General features: G+C 48.7%; 5 protein-coding genes across 5 annotated transcripts; 1 reads left to right on the top strand and 4 right to left on the bottom strand.

Annotated features, from left to right (window-relative positions):
* Positions 1 to 534: 534 nt before the first annotated feature.
* On the bottom strand, positions 535 to 2280 carry BP5553_05844 (uncharacterized protein; the record flags this gene model as incomplete). Its single annotated transcript, XM_032014467.1, has 8 exons — positions 535 to 1090; positions 1139 to 1165; positions 1241 to 1309; positions 1365 to 1482; positions 1534 to 1646; positions 1716 to 1777; positions 1829 to 2038; positions 2086 to 2280. 8 exons carry the CDS (start codon positions 2278 to 2280, stop codon positions 535 to 537), a joined length of 1350 nt encoding a protein of 449 aa, XP_031869148.1.
* Positions 2281 to 5969: 3689 nt separating this feature from the next.
* Positions 5970 to 8642, bottom strand: BP5553_05845 (uncharacterized protein; the record flags this gene model as incomplete). Its single annotated transcript, XM_032014468.1, has 6 exons — positions 5970 to 8082; positions 8140 to 8174; positions 8289 to 8357; positions 8420 to 8477; positions 8531 to 8562; positions 8622 to 8642. The coding sequence occupies 6 exons, from the start codon at positions 8640 to 8642 to the stop codon at positions 5970 to 5972; spliced, it is 2328 nt and encodes a 775-aa protein (XP_031869149.1).
* Positions 8643 to 9203: 561 nt separating this feature from the next.
* On the bottom strand, positions 9204 to 9951 carry BP5553_05846 (uncharacterized protein; the record flags this gene model as incomplete). Its single annotated transcript, XM_032014469.1, has 2 exons — positions 9204 to 9785; positions 9847 to 9951. 2 exons carry the CDS (start codon positions 9949 to 9951, stop codon positions 9204 to 9206), a joined length of 687 nt encoding a protein of 228 aa, XP_031869150.1.
* Positions 9952 to 11257: 1306 nt separating this feature from the next.
* Positions 11258 to 13138, bottom strand: BP5553_05847 (uncharacterized protein; the record flags this gene model as incomplete). Its single annotated transcript, XM_032014470.1, has 4 exons — positions 11258 to 11836; positions 11885 to 12250; positions 12298 to 12992; positions 13045 to 13138. 4 exons carry the CDS (start codon positions 13136 to 13138, stop codon positions 11258 to 11260), a joined length of 1734 nt encoding a protein of 577 aa, XP_031869151.1.
* A 914-nt stretch (positions 13139 to 14052) lies between these two features.
* On the top strand, positions 14053 to 16550 carry BP5553_05848 (Uncharacterized protein; the record flags this gene model as incomplete). Its single annotated transcript, XM_032014471.1, has 6 exons — positions 14053 to 14407; positions 14543 to 15640; positions 15693 to 15946; positions 16003 to 16340; positions 16395 to 16440; positions 16491 to 16550. The coding sequence occupies 6 exons, from the start codon at positions 14053 to 14055 to the stop codon at positions 16548 to 16550; spliced, it is 2151 nt and encodes a 716-aa protein (XP_031869152.1).
* Between the last annotated feature and the right edge of the window lie 100 nt (positions 16551 to 16650).

Here is a 16650-nt window from a genome sequence, read left to right on the forward strand (position 1 = left end):
TGCGCGAACAATCTAAGCCAATATAAGTCAAACTCTGGGAGAGCAGCCATTTGCATACCTGCTACCTACCTACCTAGGTAGGTAGGTAGGTATGCATCGACCCAACAACATTTCTAGTTGGCAATAGGACGAACTTCATTGCTCACATTAGAACAATTTGGACTATCTGCTTGTCCACCGGCACAGTTAGTGATTAAGGTTTAGAAAACTTTTCATTGATAATTATGTAGTACTCGAGTGATGTATACATATGGTATATGTGGTATCATAGAGGCATGCCAGCCAGAGATGAAAACATGATATGCGCCAGTAGCCACCCAAAACCCAAGATACGCCTCGCTGATGTCCCGTATAAGCCATGAATAATCCAACGGTTGACTAGCCGTCGCAAATGACCGTCCCAGCCTGTAATGAATGTTCCGTCCCCAACGCCAGTCAAAACCAACCCGCTTTTGCAACCGCATAAAGAATGGATGCGCCGCTAATGCTGTTCTCCTTTCCCATGCACCGACACTAAACATGATGGGTCAAGTGTCATCTTGTGACAGAGACTTCCATCGTCTTTAAGATTCCTCCTGAATTTATATCCCTCGCCCTCCTCGGGGGGCTACGTTCCCTTCTGAAAATTCTCCCCGTCTCGCTCCTCAAATACGCCCTCTCAACCCCACCTTCCCGATACCCACTATCACTATCCTCCGCTTCCATGATCTTGTCTAGCTTATCCGTCGGAGAACTGCCCACTAAAGTCGTGCCACTGTCATGTCTATACAACACCCTCTCTCGCTCCTCATACAATATTGGCCCATCCTCTGTTCCCTTAACACCAGTGTCGACGAAGATAGGCGAGGCAGTCATCGTCGACCGCGAGGGCATCGTGCTAAGCTCGATTTCTTTATTGTGTCCCGAGAGATCCTTCTCGTCTTTTTGCATGATGTAGTGGAAGTTGCGGTGGCGCGACTGGAAGTTCTTGTTACGGATGCGGGTTCTGAGGTCGGAATTTCTGACACTGGTGGTGGTATCGAGGAATGAGGCGACGAGGGGTCGGAGGGCTGGAAGACATGCGGCTAGGATCGCGACATTGAGTTCGACGCTAAGGGAGTGTCAGAAGCCTGGATGGGGTATGTGATGTTGGACTTACTCGTTCCAAATGTTGAATGCGTTGTTGCTAATGCTGGAGTTAGCTCTTTTTCGATGTTGGGCATCTGGAGGGTATGGAGTTGAGTAGGGGAATGACACTTACAAGTAGTTGTCTATATTTTCGAAAAAGTTTGATAGGAGCTGTTCCTTGACAATTGCTGCAGCGCAAGCACTATGCCTCAACATTAGCTACAAGTTAGGGCTTGAAAATTGGGAGAAGAGCTTACAAGTAACCGAGGCTCAAGATACAAACAAGTGATATCTTGGATCGCATGTCGATTTTCAAAGGCAATATTACTGGAATAGGTAGAGTCGCAAAAACAAAATCGGTAAATATGTTGATGGCTATGGTTCTGTAAGTGAGTTTTTTTTTCGAGGTTATGCAAGGAGACGTACCTCCGTTAAATAGACCTATACTGCGGAATACATCAATGCTGTAGCATTTCGTATTAGGATCCAATCTGAGCATAAAGTCCCAGGCTGCACGGATCGGGATGCATTGAAATATTCTACAAAGATTGCAATCATTAGCAATGGTGTCCAAAACAATATGCATAGAACATAAGGGAGGGACTCACAATGTGCCCACGCATGCCACGGTGAAAATCACCAAGAAGACTATCCAGGCAATTATGCAGCGCTGAGAATTTATTAGTAGGGGGAGAGGCGAGTTGATTCGGAGAACACATACTTTGTACCATTTCTTCTGGACCAACCTGATAAGGAAGATTCCTACAGAGATTTTGACACTGCTAATGCCAACCACCAGTATCCATCCATGATGATAAGACCAGTGCACAATTTCTGTAAAGTTGGACATGAAATGCGGGTTCCCGAAATGTTGCCCTACCCCCAAGTTCACCTCGACAACGAAGAAAACGAAGACTGTGAACGAGCACAGCTATTTTCGCGTTAGCCAAATAGCGGAAGACGAGCGCCGAGTCCTACCATTGCAACAATCATGACATAGTCATCTGCGCCCATTCTCTTCAACATCACCACCCTTACATACATCCTCAGAAGTACCGCCATACACGCAAAAGCCGTGAAAAAGCCGGTGATGCCAAGTATCATTTGGCCATGGCTCTCGTTGGAGGGCGGCGGCCCAAAGTCGGGAGGCGAAGCCTGCCTTGCTAGATACATATTCTTCGTTCCCCAATTAATCTGACAAAATCTCCCAGCAAGTCGTTTTCTGAATTCAAAGTGGTTTTTGAGTGTCGTGGCCTTGCCTGTTACTATGTATATTCATCCAGAACTGGCTGGTGACGTCCAGGTCAATAATACAAAGTAGAGAGTTATAGCTGTTCAGCAATACGCGAACGAGGGTCGATTTGATCCAGGAAAATATGCAGGTGCCACGGCATTGTGCGTACCAGGTTTGTGTCGAACCCGTATGCCTGTCCTCGGGAAGATCTTGCTACAAGGCTGTACTAACAGACGGTCCCCAGACCCAATCCGATACCTAAATCACCATACAGATATAGGGTCTCGTGGCCACAGTGAGCACGGATATCTGGCCTGGGGAGATCTTGAGGCTAGTTTCACTCGATCGATAACATCATTACGCCATACAACGTACACGCGACCGTTGATTCTCCATTTTCCAAAATCCGGAGCTCAGACACTGTCTGCCTCAAGGGACGAGGTTGGGTTCTGGACGGGTAGAAGTTGCATCGGTTGTGCTTAGGCTGAAAGCACTTCTCTAATAATGCGGGGTGCAGATTCTGCGCTCTAGCGAGAGAATGACGGCCAAAACACCGTGCCAGATCTCTGACTGGATAAAATAGAGTGTGGTGTAGGCCAGGTGTACAAATTAGAAAAGGCTCAAAGCGAACATTATGCTTGAAACCGCAAATCCCGTGTGGCTGTAGCTGCGACGTAGACCTTTTCCCGCGAGGCAACCATGAACCTAACTTTACCAAGTTTACCTGTATGGAGGCGGCCGCCACCACCATCGGACTGTGACTGCGGCCATTCTCTGCAGATTTATTGTATCTGTGCATGGGGCATTAGACCGGCTCGGGACAGGACCATTTGGCAATTGGAAAAAGACGGCTAGTACTATACCAGCACTAGCACCAGCACCACCAGACGGGGAACTTTCATTGCTCTTCCAGGGAGCCAGGGCCCCGGGTAGCTGACGATTGCCGACGTACGAAGGAAGTATTGATCATGGATTTCGAGCGGGAGTACGAAGTAGGGTCTAGGGAGGAGGGAAGAGGGAGTGCCGGTATAGGTGGGTTAATGGGTCGCCTGAACCTAATTTCCACATTGTAGACGCATGGTGGAGGTTGAATTAGGTTGAATATGCATATGAAACTGTTAGGCCCTTCGCGGTTGGTACTAAGTAACGCTGCGGCAGTGGAGGGAGGTATCTAGAGTTGGAGTCTTGGAATCTTTAGAAAGTTGGAGGAACGGCGCGCTCCCGGAGCTAACGGGAGGTAGCGGTAACCGAAGCATGCTCACGTGATTGCTTACTCACCTCCCTCTACCTTCGTATCGCTACTCTCTCTCTAACTCTCACTCTCTCACTCTCTCGCGCTCTCGCGCTCTCTTTTGCCACTCTCCCTTCCTCCCAACCAACCTGACTTTGCCAGTTCTACTACTGCTTCATACATGCACATACTTACTCGCAATCACAACAAAGCTCTCTGCAAGTTGCCCAGTTTGATTCTCTCTCGGTCCCTTTCTCGACGCCATTTGTCGTGGCGAGAATAATGGTCAAGCCACTTACCAGCAATTACCTATCTCAATGTCTTGGAGACGAGCTCTAGCCTTTCCCCGTCGCACCCAGAAACGGACGCGGAGCGAAGCCTTGCGCACACCAAACGGTGAGTATCCGCCGACCGCAACCACAATATGAGGCCTGTACCGTCTATTATTGCAACTTGCACGCACACCAAGCAAGCGATCGACCGGCGGCTCGGAATGCTACTTCGGGTGCTATATCCATCCCATCCCTAGGTCTTGAACCCTCGGGGGTCTTGTCAGCTGGGCTTGAGGCTTGAGCTGAGTGTTCGCCGCATGTTCGGAGATGCTTCTAATTCCCATATCTATGCCTTCTGCAGCAACAGTCCCAATTGCTCGAGAAGTCGATATATTGAAAGATATCGGTGCCGATCTTCATCTCCCGCTGGTCGAGGAGTTTGTCTCTGAAATGACAGCAAGATAACCTCGCCACTAGTTGGATAGTTCCCGGTCGCTCCATAGTCTCCGCGATCAGATGGGGGAAACGGCCATGCGGAGCGTCGATCAGCGAGTTCTGCACCACTTGGGCATTTCCCTAGTCCATACGGGTGCAGAACCCAGTCTTGTCAGTAATCCTGTCACTTCTTGTCAGTAATCCAGCTGCTTCCTGTCTGTCATCCAGTCACTTGCGAGTTTTTGCGCTCGAGTCTGTGCGTCGATGCACGCCATCCTTTGCTCAAGGCACGCTCCGAAACCCGGACGAACTTCCTGACCTTCCAGTACTCGTAGCTTGCATGAAGAGACATTGTTGCGACTGTGCTCGGAAGATCAGCGATGGAACAAGGGCTGTCTCGCAAACTGGAGGGGTTTCTTGGCGACATCTCGCATTTCGAGGAGTTTTATTTCGTATGTGCCAATATTTTCTGTACCAAAAGCACGTCTGCACGTCCTTGTTACTCCAAGACCGTGCTATGGGGTACGCGGGGTACATACAAAACACACCATATTGACTAGGCCACGCGGCCCAGAATTTCCAATTCCCGTCACACTGTTGTTCTTGGGTCTTGGATTGGACTTGGAATCTTAACTGGAACAGTAGTCGAAGGTGGGTCCTCGTTTTACTACGCTCGGTATCTCCGATCTTGACATTCTTTTCTCCTTAGCCCCCCGTTTTAGGGGCTTCTGTGCTAGGCAAGTCATCGCTCTAGGAGATTCAACCCTGTTGAATATCGTGCAACGTCTATTTCTGTTCTCCCCGTTACCTGCCAGTTCGTCCCACATTGACAAGCGTCTTTCACTGCTAGAAGTTTGCAGATCTAAGCTCTTCAACCCCCAGTCTATAGGGCTTAGTGCCTCGCAACAGCTGAACTAAGGTAGCGGGGATATTTGTACTTCGCCCTATTAGCAAAACGTCGGATCTGAAAAATACACCATAATATACTCGAGAACTAAAGGCGTAAGTCGTATAGCACGAGCAGTATAAGTAATACTGCGGTGATCGGTCCTGGGAAGCATGATTTTAAAGATTCAATCATGATAAATGGATATCAGCAGCACTAGGTGCTTGAAAGAGGCTCTTGATGCCATAGTCAACTACATATTTCATTTCTGATATACAAACCCAAGGAATCCCCTGGATTTTGCATCAAAATCTTGTACTCTAAATAAGCCGTTTGCCTATCTTAAGTCTCACAGACGAACAGGTGGTACTGCATATTGCCCAGTCTGTCCCTCGTATTATTAGGTTGTCTGCTCCGTGGCTTTATTGCTAGTTATTTATGTAAATAGTATAAATAGCGCTTTTTAAAACAAACAAAATTTATGCTATACCCGAGAACCAGCATCGTACACGGATCACGCAAGCCATATCGATTTCTTTTACTGCCAAGACTGTATTCGTACAAAATGCATAGTCCCGGTTTTCGAACTTAAGTAATGTTTTTTTAATATATACAATGGTTTGTGTTGGTGAGCGTATTCGGAAGTAGTACTAGAAGCTCTTGCGGTCGAGGCGGCGATGATATTATTTTGGGGATGTATTGGGGTATCATTCTATCTAACTCTATTGGCCCTACTACACTCATCTACCTTCCATACTTCACTACTCCCAACCCGCTTCGCTCGTCTTCTAATATCTCCTCACTCTACTCACTCTCAGTTCCCCTCTCCGCATGCACCCTTTTGTGCATCATCTCCGCCCTCTCCACCAATGTCGGACTCCCCGGGCTCGTTCCCAGCGTAGAATCGGTCTCAACACTCATACCCCTCCCTAACGGGCTTGCTACCGCCGCGCTTTGCTTCACCCTCTGTAGTTGCCTTGTAAGTTTCCGAACCGGCCGATATGGACTGACGGGTGACGAAGGTGGAATATCCTGTATCTCCTGAGCCGGACGGGTAGAAGACAGGTCGCGATTATGAGGTAGCCGTGGTTCAGGCGTGCCTGGCGCTCGCCCACTACCTCCCAGTCTAGGGGGCGGAGTCCAACCGCTCGGGGTGGTATTTCGAAACCCGCGATTATCGTAATAATTAGGACTCCGTTCGTACTCAGTATATGTCGACCGAGCCGGTGCGGAGTCCCATTGATTATCACCTCCAGTGTATTCTTCCCCAGGCCTCTTCATAGGAGTCTCGTCATACGGATCAAATCCTACCTTCTCGCGCGCTGCGTTGCGTGCTTTGCGGCGGTCGTCGGCGCCGCCTAGGCCTGTGGAGGAGGATTCTTCCAGGAAGAAGACGAGGAATTCGTCGGGGATAGAAAGGTGGGAGGCTTGTTGGAATTGTTGGAGGGATGCGAGGCGGATGAGCATTTCTAGAAGGGAGAGCGAGGACCGGATAGGTCCAAAGGGGGTGGGAGGGGCGGCGGCGGTGGATTTTGTGAATGGAGGTTCGGTAATGGGGTCTGTGAGGCCGGCTGGTGGCGGTGTTGGCTTTGGTGATGGAGTGGGAGTTGGGGAAGGCGGGTCCTGTGAAAGGTTGATGGCTTCTAGTTTCTCAGCCAGGCTTTTATCGATGGGCGACTCGGCTTCGGCGGATAAGCTTGGCTGGCGGGAGGTATAGGTAGAGCCTTCGGTCGGCTCTTGCTCGTCGTCGGAGTTGAATTCTTCGGGCTCGTTATAAACTTCGAGTGCTATCCACTCGGGATCTAGATCTTGTGGGAAACGCCATGCCCTACTCTCTTCCTCCGGCGGCTGATTATCGGCGGCTGCTTGTTCCAATAGTGCCACTGAACTCTCTCGTTGGATTTGGCGATCGATATCATTTTGCGAATCGCTATCTGAATCATGCAAAAGGTATGGAGCATGGGCGTCCTCTGGGTCTTCGTACCACTGGTATGACTTCTCACTCTCTTGCATTAATTTGCGCGGCGGAAGTGCATCGACATCGCGCTTCAATAATAACACGGGATTGTTTGTTTCATGCTGACTTCTGATGTTTAGTATCTTCCCAGTATCGGCGTAGAATATCCTTCCAATTTGGTGAATAGGAAGGGATTCTCGGATTCCTGCAAGCTGAACACCTCCATATGGGCCTGGTTGAGGTTCATTATCGTCAAATGTGTGCACTCTATCGTCGTCCAGATCTTCGATGAACTCGAGCTGGTAGGCGAATTCGGTCGTTCGTCCCTCATCTGATGTTATGGTTTGTTCTCCTCCATAGCTCTCTGTATGGCTGTCTAACGACGCGGGATCCGTAAAATCCAATGGAACTCGCAGTAACTTCACCCTTGCTTTATGAACGACCTCTTTCCAAGTGGGGCCCCTATTAGTCTTGCGTCCCTTGGCCATATCGGGCTCCTGTTCTTCACCCTTATACTTCTCTTTGCGCCCTACCGGAGCATGTCCGCTATAGAGCATGTATAATGACAGCGTGAAAACCGGACCGACCTGCGCTGGAACTGCCGGATTCTCACAATACCGGGTATCGCCAAGAGTGAGGAACGTGCTCGCCTGTAAGAGTCTGGATGGCGATACTGTTGAAGGGAGCCTGGTTGAAAGACTGGCACCAGAAGTTGCAATGGCCAAATTAATGAGGGGCACTGCATCTTCAATGCGTATCAGAAGTTTTCGGATGTCTTGGACGATGTAGCGAATCTCGACCTCATGGGCAGCGCGGGATTTTGCTCGGCCACTCTTCTTGCGCGATATCTCCTCGGCAGCTGCAGCCTTTTCAAGCCGGATCCCAAGAGATTGGATATCCCAGCGAAGGGCTTTTGCCAACGTGACGGCTGATTCGAGAGTCGTGTTCCCTCTTGCTGAGCTAAGTCCCATCAGTCACATATTCAGGATGATTGAACGAGTTCGTTGGGAGACTTACATGAGTTCTATCAGGTCGATAGCTGGAGAGATAATCTATACGAATATCAATAAGATTGAAAAAGGAGGAATGTATTTTTGGCCTTTCTCTTGAAATGACTAGAGCCTGCTATGGGCAAGTGCTATACTTTGGTGTATAATTGAACTTACTCTGATTTTGCTATCAAGCCGCTCTTGCAAGCTTTGTAGCTCTTGGTAGTCTCCATTATCGTCAACAGTCTAACAGAATCAGCGTCAGCCAAGTCCCATGGGACGTCGTCCAAAGAATATCACGCCTGTACCTTGAGTAACCTGCTGGTTTGGCTGATGGCGAACGATGCCGTGATCCCAATCCCCGACCTTCACTCAGATCAGCAATGGCAGGATATCGTTTTTAACTGGTTGATTCATACCGGATAGCATAGTTCATAGCATGCTGAGTGATCTGTTGTTGGTGGTTATCACCACGTGATCTCTGTATCAACCCCAGCGATGGAGACATACCTTGCTCAAAAAGGCATCCATTGTGGCTGCTTACTCTGAGAATGCCCTTAAGTAATCACCTCTCCGCCATCAACTCGGTTCGATCTTGAGGGATGCTGAAGTCTTGACATTTATTTATCGTGGAGTACAGTTGTGACGTGGTTGAGGACGGAGATACAAACAAGCGACTTCGTTTAGAAACCGCGCTTTACGGTCGTTCCGCTTAACCTCAGGCCAAGCCGCCCCTATTCCGGTCACATACGCTAGAGCAGGCCTTATCTGCCTTCGGCACTCCTTGACAGCAGCATATTCTTTCTATAACACAACATTCTTCACCAATGGCAATATTCCGTTTATAACTTAGCATAAGGCAGGCTACCTTAATCAATTTGAGGTTATAAACTGTTAAAGTGGCCGCTAGGCTACTTGCTCAGTCCCTCACAGACAGAAGCCACAACGATTGTATACTTCCCAGGTGGCTTATGTGCACTTCATGACTCCATAACTAACATTAATTAGACCACATACAAAATACCAATGCGTCCCAGCCCAGTCCATCCCAGTACAATCCATCTCGTATAGTTCACCAGCCAAACGACTCATCTAATTAAACCCTTCCCAAACCTTCCCTACTACCAAGCCTTTTGGATTAAACAACACCCCCTCGTCCCTCAGTAAACCCCTCTTCTTATCATCATTCTTCCCCTTCTCCCCTCCGCGTCCCCAACTCCCCTCAAAGCCTCCCAATCCGCCCCCACTAGCAAGCACACGATGGCATGGCACCTGCGGCGCAAACGGATTGTTCCTCAACGCATTCCCTACCGCGCGGGGCGAGGAAGAGAGGTGTTTTGATAGAACACCGTAGGTTGTGTACTGCCCCGGCGGGACTTGGCATAGAGCAGTGAGGACGCGCTTTTGGAACGGTGTTATGTGGGAGAGCGCAATCTTCTTGAGGTAGGGAGTGAGATCGGAGGGTTGAGATGTATTGGCAACGACTGGTTGTGAAGCCTGGGTTGGGGATGCTTCCTTATCTGCTTCGCATTCGGGTGACGGCGAGGCAGTCGCAGCAGTCGCGGCAGTCGCGGCAAATGTGACCTTTTTTGCAGAAGTACTCTGGATTTTGATTAAACGATCGTCACTTGACTCTGTGGCTAGTCCTCTCTTCCTTTTCGTACCGGTATTGGCCTGGTTCCAATGTTAGCTAGCCGAACAGCGGTTTCTAGCAATGGGAGAATGGGGGTCACACGGGCAGAGCAGGACATGCCTTGGAGAAATATCCAGATGCTTCAGCGCCAGCTAAACCCATCTGGCTGAGTTTTTGGGGGTTGCGGGAGACCACTACCTGTGCCATGCTTAGAGTCGCGGTTTCAGCACTATTGGGTGTATGCTTTTGGGGCATTAATTGTTTATGAAGTAGATGAGATGTGTATGATGTATTTCAGGATGGTAGTCGATGATGGTAGTACTAAATAATGAAGCTCTGTTCTGCTTTTGCTGTTTTTCTTGTGTTATCGTTGGAGTGCGGGGGAAGTGGCAAGACGCGTTGTCAGACAAAGGGCGCGACAACCGGGCGCGCATTAGTCACGAAGTCATGTGGCGCCAGCAGCTGCGGTATAACTCCGGGTAAGCTGCGGGTAAACCACCACACTCCTTTGCCCCCTATATAAACCCAATTAGCGATTATCCCACTCGGCTGTGATGGTCACCAACTGAAGGAGATATCAATATCCCAGCTGCTCCTCCCCATTTCGTCTGTGACAACTGCCAACAGTGCCCAGCTCGAAGGTTGCGGTGGTTCCCCACTCGTGTAGGAAGCTCACGATGCTGGCGGGGCCCTAAGCAATGAAGAATACGTCTTGAGGGAGGTTTCACTCTGCAGAGAGTTCTTCACCGTGATCTGGCGGCGCTGGACTACACTTGTTGTGTGGTTTGGGTTGTGGGGCTGGGTTGAGCGTCGACTTTATTTTTATTATTTTTTTTTTAATTCTTTTAATTCTTCAGTTCTTCTTTTTCGCTTAAAGAGTCTCAATTGGCACAGGAGTGGAGATTCTGTACGCGTAGGGTTTTTCATTCGTTCGCGTAATTTCTATGTCTTCAGACAGCACCTTGATTTACAACTGCTGGTTGCCATACACAGCTCAGCAGCAGCCTCTAATGCAATACCACAGAGGCGTTCTGGGAAGGTCATATGAGGCCGACACGTTATCAGTGGCGTATCATGAGATGGACGATGTTACAGAAGCGGATTGAAGGTACGGCCAGAAAGAAAAAGATGAAATAGAGTAAATGTAGGTCTGCTGTGGAATTCGAAACGTAATTGTCTTGGTGCAGCTCGCTCAGAAACCTCGGCGGTTAAGTATCTTAACCAGCTCTGTTCTCTTTTATTCCTGTACTTCAAAGTTCAAAGTCGCTTCTTCCCATTGTAGACGCATGATCGGTCAGAGGATGGCATCCGAAATCCTATATCGCTTGCCTCCTCTATCCCGCCGACGGCGCGTAGGCGATGCTTTTGTTGCTTTGTCGATTCATCTTCTCACGTCTTCACGATTTCCAGTTCAGGTCCTCGGATAGCAATTCCAGTAGCATGGACGATGGGAACCCATGGAGCTTGGTGGTGCCTCTGCTTGCGCTGTTTGCCATTCCATTCAACCCCACCATCATTCCGCATCAAAAAAATGTAATTGGTCGCTCCTCCAGGAGACAGACCATGCTACTTCCCCGCCCATAGCCTGACTTAGCCAGCCTTCTTCTGCATCGACAGTCTTTGGGCTATCGCACGTAGAGAAGATGATATTTAGACGCCAGTTGTTATCCTCGGTTTGGAAGCGCTTGTAGTGTAGCTGAGATGGTTTGGATACTAATATAGTCTGAACGCCGGGTAAACCGGCGCGCCGTTGGCCTAGAGATTCCTCCCGTCCGTCGTCGTACTTTACCAAGATTCCACTACATATGTTTTGCAGGATATGAGTGTACACTTCGACATGCGCGACATCTTTTAGGGAAACTCGAGTACGATGCACGTTTGCGACTTCTCCAATTTCCGGGATTACAGGTGGCTTGGGGCTTGGGTACCTGGCTAAAGACTTCGATGCTGCTCCGAAAACCGAAATAGGCTGTCCGCTTGCTGGGACATGGTATAATAGAGAAGTTGTTGGGCCATCTGTTAGCTGAAAATAATAACTCTCTTGGCAATGACCGTTAGGGCCAAAGTTCAGGGTACGCTGAGACGTGCGAATCTGTATCATGTTAAATTATGAATTTGAAGTACGATTGGAATCTATTACCATGACTGTGCGGCTACTTGTATGATTTGGGTAAGTTTCACGAATCCAGATCTGGTTAATTATCTCGCGCCCTATATCAAAAGGGAAATATAATAGAACGACAATTCTCTTGATAACCGGGCTCAAACTTAAAAACGTATCGAGAGCCGATGAATGGTGAGTTTGGTGTTTGTGAATGGCATATATTGCCTTCGAACCGCAGAGGAATGTCAAGCCCGTAAGGCCAGAAAAATTAATGCTTCGTATCTGCTTCAGGTTGGATTTGTTTTCATCTGGGCTGTGGAACCGGTAGCTCCCATCATCGGGTAGTTTTGGAACATCCCACATTTCGAGCTGCCGGTTTAGCAAGGGGCGAAGAAAGGGATACTAGAAGATGTCAGGCATATCGAAGTACCTAAGGGGGCTGTACTAACCTGATAACGCAGCTCTACGTCTTTCGTTTGTAGATACCATGGCGAATTATCAGAGACCATACGCACCCCAAGATAATCCACACCCAGTGGTTCAGCTACACCAGCATCCTTCTCGGAAACCATGTACTGGTTATCGAGAAAATCGAGAGCTGGCATGCAGACCTGTTTTGCCTGCCCTGATACCACACCTGCAACGTGGGCGACTAAAACATGCCTAAGCAAAGCCGAATGGTACATACCGTAACCACCTGCTTCTAATATGAGCCCTAGCAACTCTAGTGGCAATGTTGATAGCGAACTAACAAAGCTACCTAATTCTGTCGGTTTAGCAGGTAAAACAGACATCTTCTTCAAACTCCGGCTCCACCACAAATGTGATGGGGGTTTGTCTACAGGTGGCAACCACGGGCTTAGTATTGATGCAAAATCAAGTAAAGCAGAAGGGCTCGAGGGTGGTAGTTCGATACCATTCCTCTCCCAGAGAACTCGGAAGGCAGAATGACAGTCGGCGTGAAACAATATCAATTTTGGAGACGTCGTACATGGTATGCAGCCTGGTCGAATGCAGAGCAGCCACTGTATAGCTTCGCCATTGCCATAGACATATTGGGATCTTCTATGGAGTCGTGGCGATCGTGAGGCCATTGGCATTTCATAAGCAGATGTGTAGGCCTTGGAGGTTTCACAATCCAACACTGTTTCGCAGTAAGTATAAGTCAAGGTAGTGCAACAATTTAGAGGAGCTACCTGTAACAATTCGCTCTCGTGATCGAGGCTTCTGCTGACAGAATATACAGAGTTTATCATCGAGAGGGATATGCGGAGCAGAGTTAAGAGACATGTTAGTGGTTGCTCCAAAGTGCTATCGAGTTTGTCCGTGAAATGATATTTTTAAAAAGGCTACAATATGAAACGAACGGAGGCCGTTGTAGCATATAAATAGCTATTTGTGTAAGCAATTTTTGAATTTTGCTAACATTGAGTACCTAGGTAGTGTTTTGGGAACTGACCAGGAAGTGATTTCAACCTTTTCAAGTCCTCTGCTAATAAAAGATTAGCTTCTTGATCACGGTGAGTTAGTTAGTTAAGATCAATTGACAATGATGATAAAAGTGTCAAGAGGTGTGTATAGGTGAAAACCTCCACGTGCTGCGTTCCTTTTTTAACTCTTCCAGTCTTAGTGAGCCCATATAAACTGTCTTACCTTCTCTGCTTCGTAATTCTTAACCACCGTTTGGGTCCATGGTCCACGGTCCACATCTATAAATGCAGGCCGCTCTTCCTAGCATGGATATAACATTCCAGAACTTACCTTTGTTGAAGTTGGTGCACAAAGCGGCAAGAGGCAACATATATTACGACGAGCGCGCCGCTTGTTATGGATCCATTTATTAATCGCCACATCGACACTCCACTTGGCTGAAGCTTGGCAGCCTAAACGATGGCGTGAAAGGAGTTGCAGTCTTTAGTCAGAGTCGATGAACAAACCGTTATATGCCTAAGGTACCTTTGGTACCTACTTTATACTTCGCCGCTGGTCGTCGGATTGTAGGCTGAGTGCAGATACTTCCAAGGCCGAACATTAGCCGCTGCCCCTCCAATCGCCGAACCGATCTCTTGGACGACTCGGGTGGCTCGTGCACACCGATATCGAATATCAAACTCCACACAACTTTGGACTCGACAGTCATCCATCCTCTTTGATATCCGCCACGACAACACCTCCCACTGTCAATAACACAACCCGCACTCAATATGTCGAACCTTAATTCATGGGAAGACGACCCTGCTGCCCAGGATGACAACCTTTCTCGTCAAACACAGCAAATGAACTTAGGTAGCAATGCCCAATCCCAAGGAGGGGCAGGCGGCTTCCGTCCGGGCGCAAATTCGTTCCAGCCTGGCGCGCAGACGTTCCAACCCTCTGGACAGTTCCAGCAATACGGAGGAGGAGCACCAGCAGCATATGATCAGGGAGGTTACCAACAAAATTACTACAACAACAACTATTCACAACCGCAATATGCCCAGCAAGGCGGCTACCAGGGAGGATACAATGCAGGCTACAGCCAAAATCAAAATCAGGCAGGCGGCTACAATCAAGGATACTGTGAGTGCTCTTTTGAATACGGATATGGAGGAATTATTGCTTGGTGCTTCAGCATCTACTCTATTCTCATATTGGACATTCTTTTTCCCCATTCATTGCCTTTGTCAGATATTTCTAACCTGCCTGAACAATTAGCGCAACAATACAGCGGCTACTCGCAGCAACAACAACCACCACAAGCAGCCCCCGCCACCGCGCAACAACCTCTACGGCAGACGCCCACAATTGCGAAACGCCCGGCGGATGGCTCCTCCGGAGCAGCGGAACTGAACAAACCGGTTACTACCAAAGCAGGAGCGCCGAAGGTCTTGAGCATCGGAGGGGATGCACCGAAGCCAAAGGCCAAGATTCTTTCGATAGGCTCTCCTACCCCAGCGGCAGACTCTTCAGCGAAGAAGGAAACACCATCCACTCCAGAAGCAGGGGCGAAGGCCGCCGCGACCAAGGCAATCGAGAAGACCGAGAAGAAGGACTCTGAAAGTGACAGGACCTCACCCGCACCATCATCTGGACGATCAAGCCCTTCACGCGCGGCTGCTAGAGCGACCCGCGATGCTGATGCTGTAGAGAAAGAGCAAGCAGCCGACGTCGACGAGGAGACCTTGAAAGAAATATACGGGAAAGAGCACGTCAACATCATCTTCATTGGCCATGTAGACGCAGGCAAGAGTACGCTGGGCGGGAGTATCCTCTATGCGACCGGCATGGTTGACGAACGGACAATGGAGAAGAACAAGAAGGAGGCCAAAGAAATGGGCCGTGAGACGTGGTATCTCTCCTGGGCTCTGGATCTTACCAAGGAAGAGCGATCCAAGGGAAAGACAGTTGAGGTGGGACGTGGCTACTTTGAGACCGATAAACGAAAGTACAGTATTCTGGACGCTCCTGGCCATAAGACGTACGTCCCCAGTATGATCGGTGGTGCTTCCCAAGCCGACGTTGGTATTTTGGTCATCAGTGCCCGGAAAGGAGAATACGAGACTGGTTTCGAGAAGGGAGGCCAGACCCGTGAACATGCTATGTTGGCAAAGACCCAAGGTGTCAACAAGCTCGTTGTGGTCATTAACAAGATGGACGACCCAACTGTTGAATGGTCGGAGAAGAGATACACTGAATGCACAACGAAGCTGGCCCAGTTCTTGAAGGGGACCGGATACAACCTGAAGACAGATGTTTTCTTCATGCCGATAGCTGCACAGCAAACGATTGGTATCAAGGACCGAGTTCCAAAAGGTAAATATTCGAATTCCTACTAATGGTCAAAAGTTAACAACGTAAATTGTAGATCTTGCCCCGTTCTACGACGGCCCCTCATTGCTCGAATACTTAGATAACATGACCACACTCGAACGCAAGATCAATGCCCCTTTCCTGATGCCGATCAACGGCAAGTATCGGGACATGGGCACCATGGTCGAAGGGAAGGTCGAATCCGGCGTTGTTAAGAAGGGCATGTCCCTAGTGATGATGCCGAATCGTGTCAAGGTAGATGTATCAGCAGTTTATGACGAAACAGAAGAGGAGTCTTCCCTTTCACAGGTAGGATAGCTTATTACCTTCCGCGAAATTCAGAACAGCTGCTGACGAGAGAAAAGTGCGGTGACCAAGTCAAGATTCGGTTGCGCGGAATAGAAGAAGAAGACATCATGCCCGGATTTGTGCTATGCTCTCCAAAGCGTCTTGTCCACTGTGTCTCATCATTCGAGGCACAAATCAGATTCTTAGAAGTTAAATCCATCGTCTCTGCAGGCTATGAGTGTGTGCTACACGTCCATTCTGCCATCGAGGAGGTGCAGTTCGAAAAGCTGCTTCATAAGCTCCAAAAGGGGACGAACAGAAAGTCCAAATTGCCGCCAACTCATGCTAAAAAGGGTGATGCCATTATAGCGAGACTTGACGTGATTGGTGGCGCTGGTTCTGTGTGTCTCGAAAAGTAAGTTGGAATTTCAAATCTCTATATTTCTCCTCTAACCAATTCTTTCTGCAGATTCGAGGACTATCCACAATTAGGCCGCTTTACGCTTCGTGATCAGGTACTGTCTCCATTGCTATTGCGAGGGTTCGTTTAGCTAATCTTGTTTAGGGTCAAACCATCGCCATTGGCAAGATCACTAAACTGATCACTTCAGAAGATGCTGCCTAAGTGAGACAAGAAGGCAAAATAACTCAAAACCAGTATAGCCTTGGTTTGAGAAAATTTTAACTTTACACAAACACACACACACGTTGGGCGGGAAAAGTGG

This window comes from Venustampulla echinocandica (genome assembly GCF_003357145.1).
Source record: "Venustampulla echinocandica strain BP 5553 chromosome Unknown scaffold_3, whole genome shotgun sequence".
NCBI classification, from domain to species: domain Eukaryota; kingdom Fungi; phylum Ascomycota; class Leotiomycetes; order Helotiales; family Pleuroascaceae; genus Venustampulla; species Venustampulla echinocandica.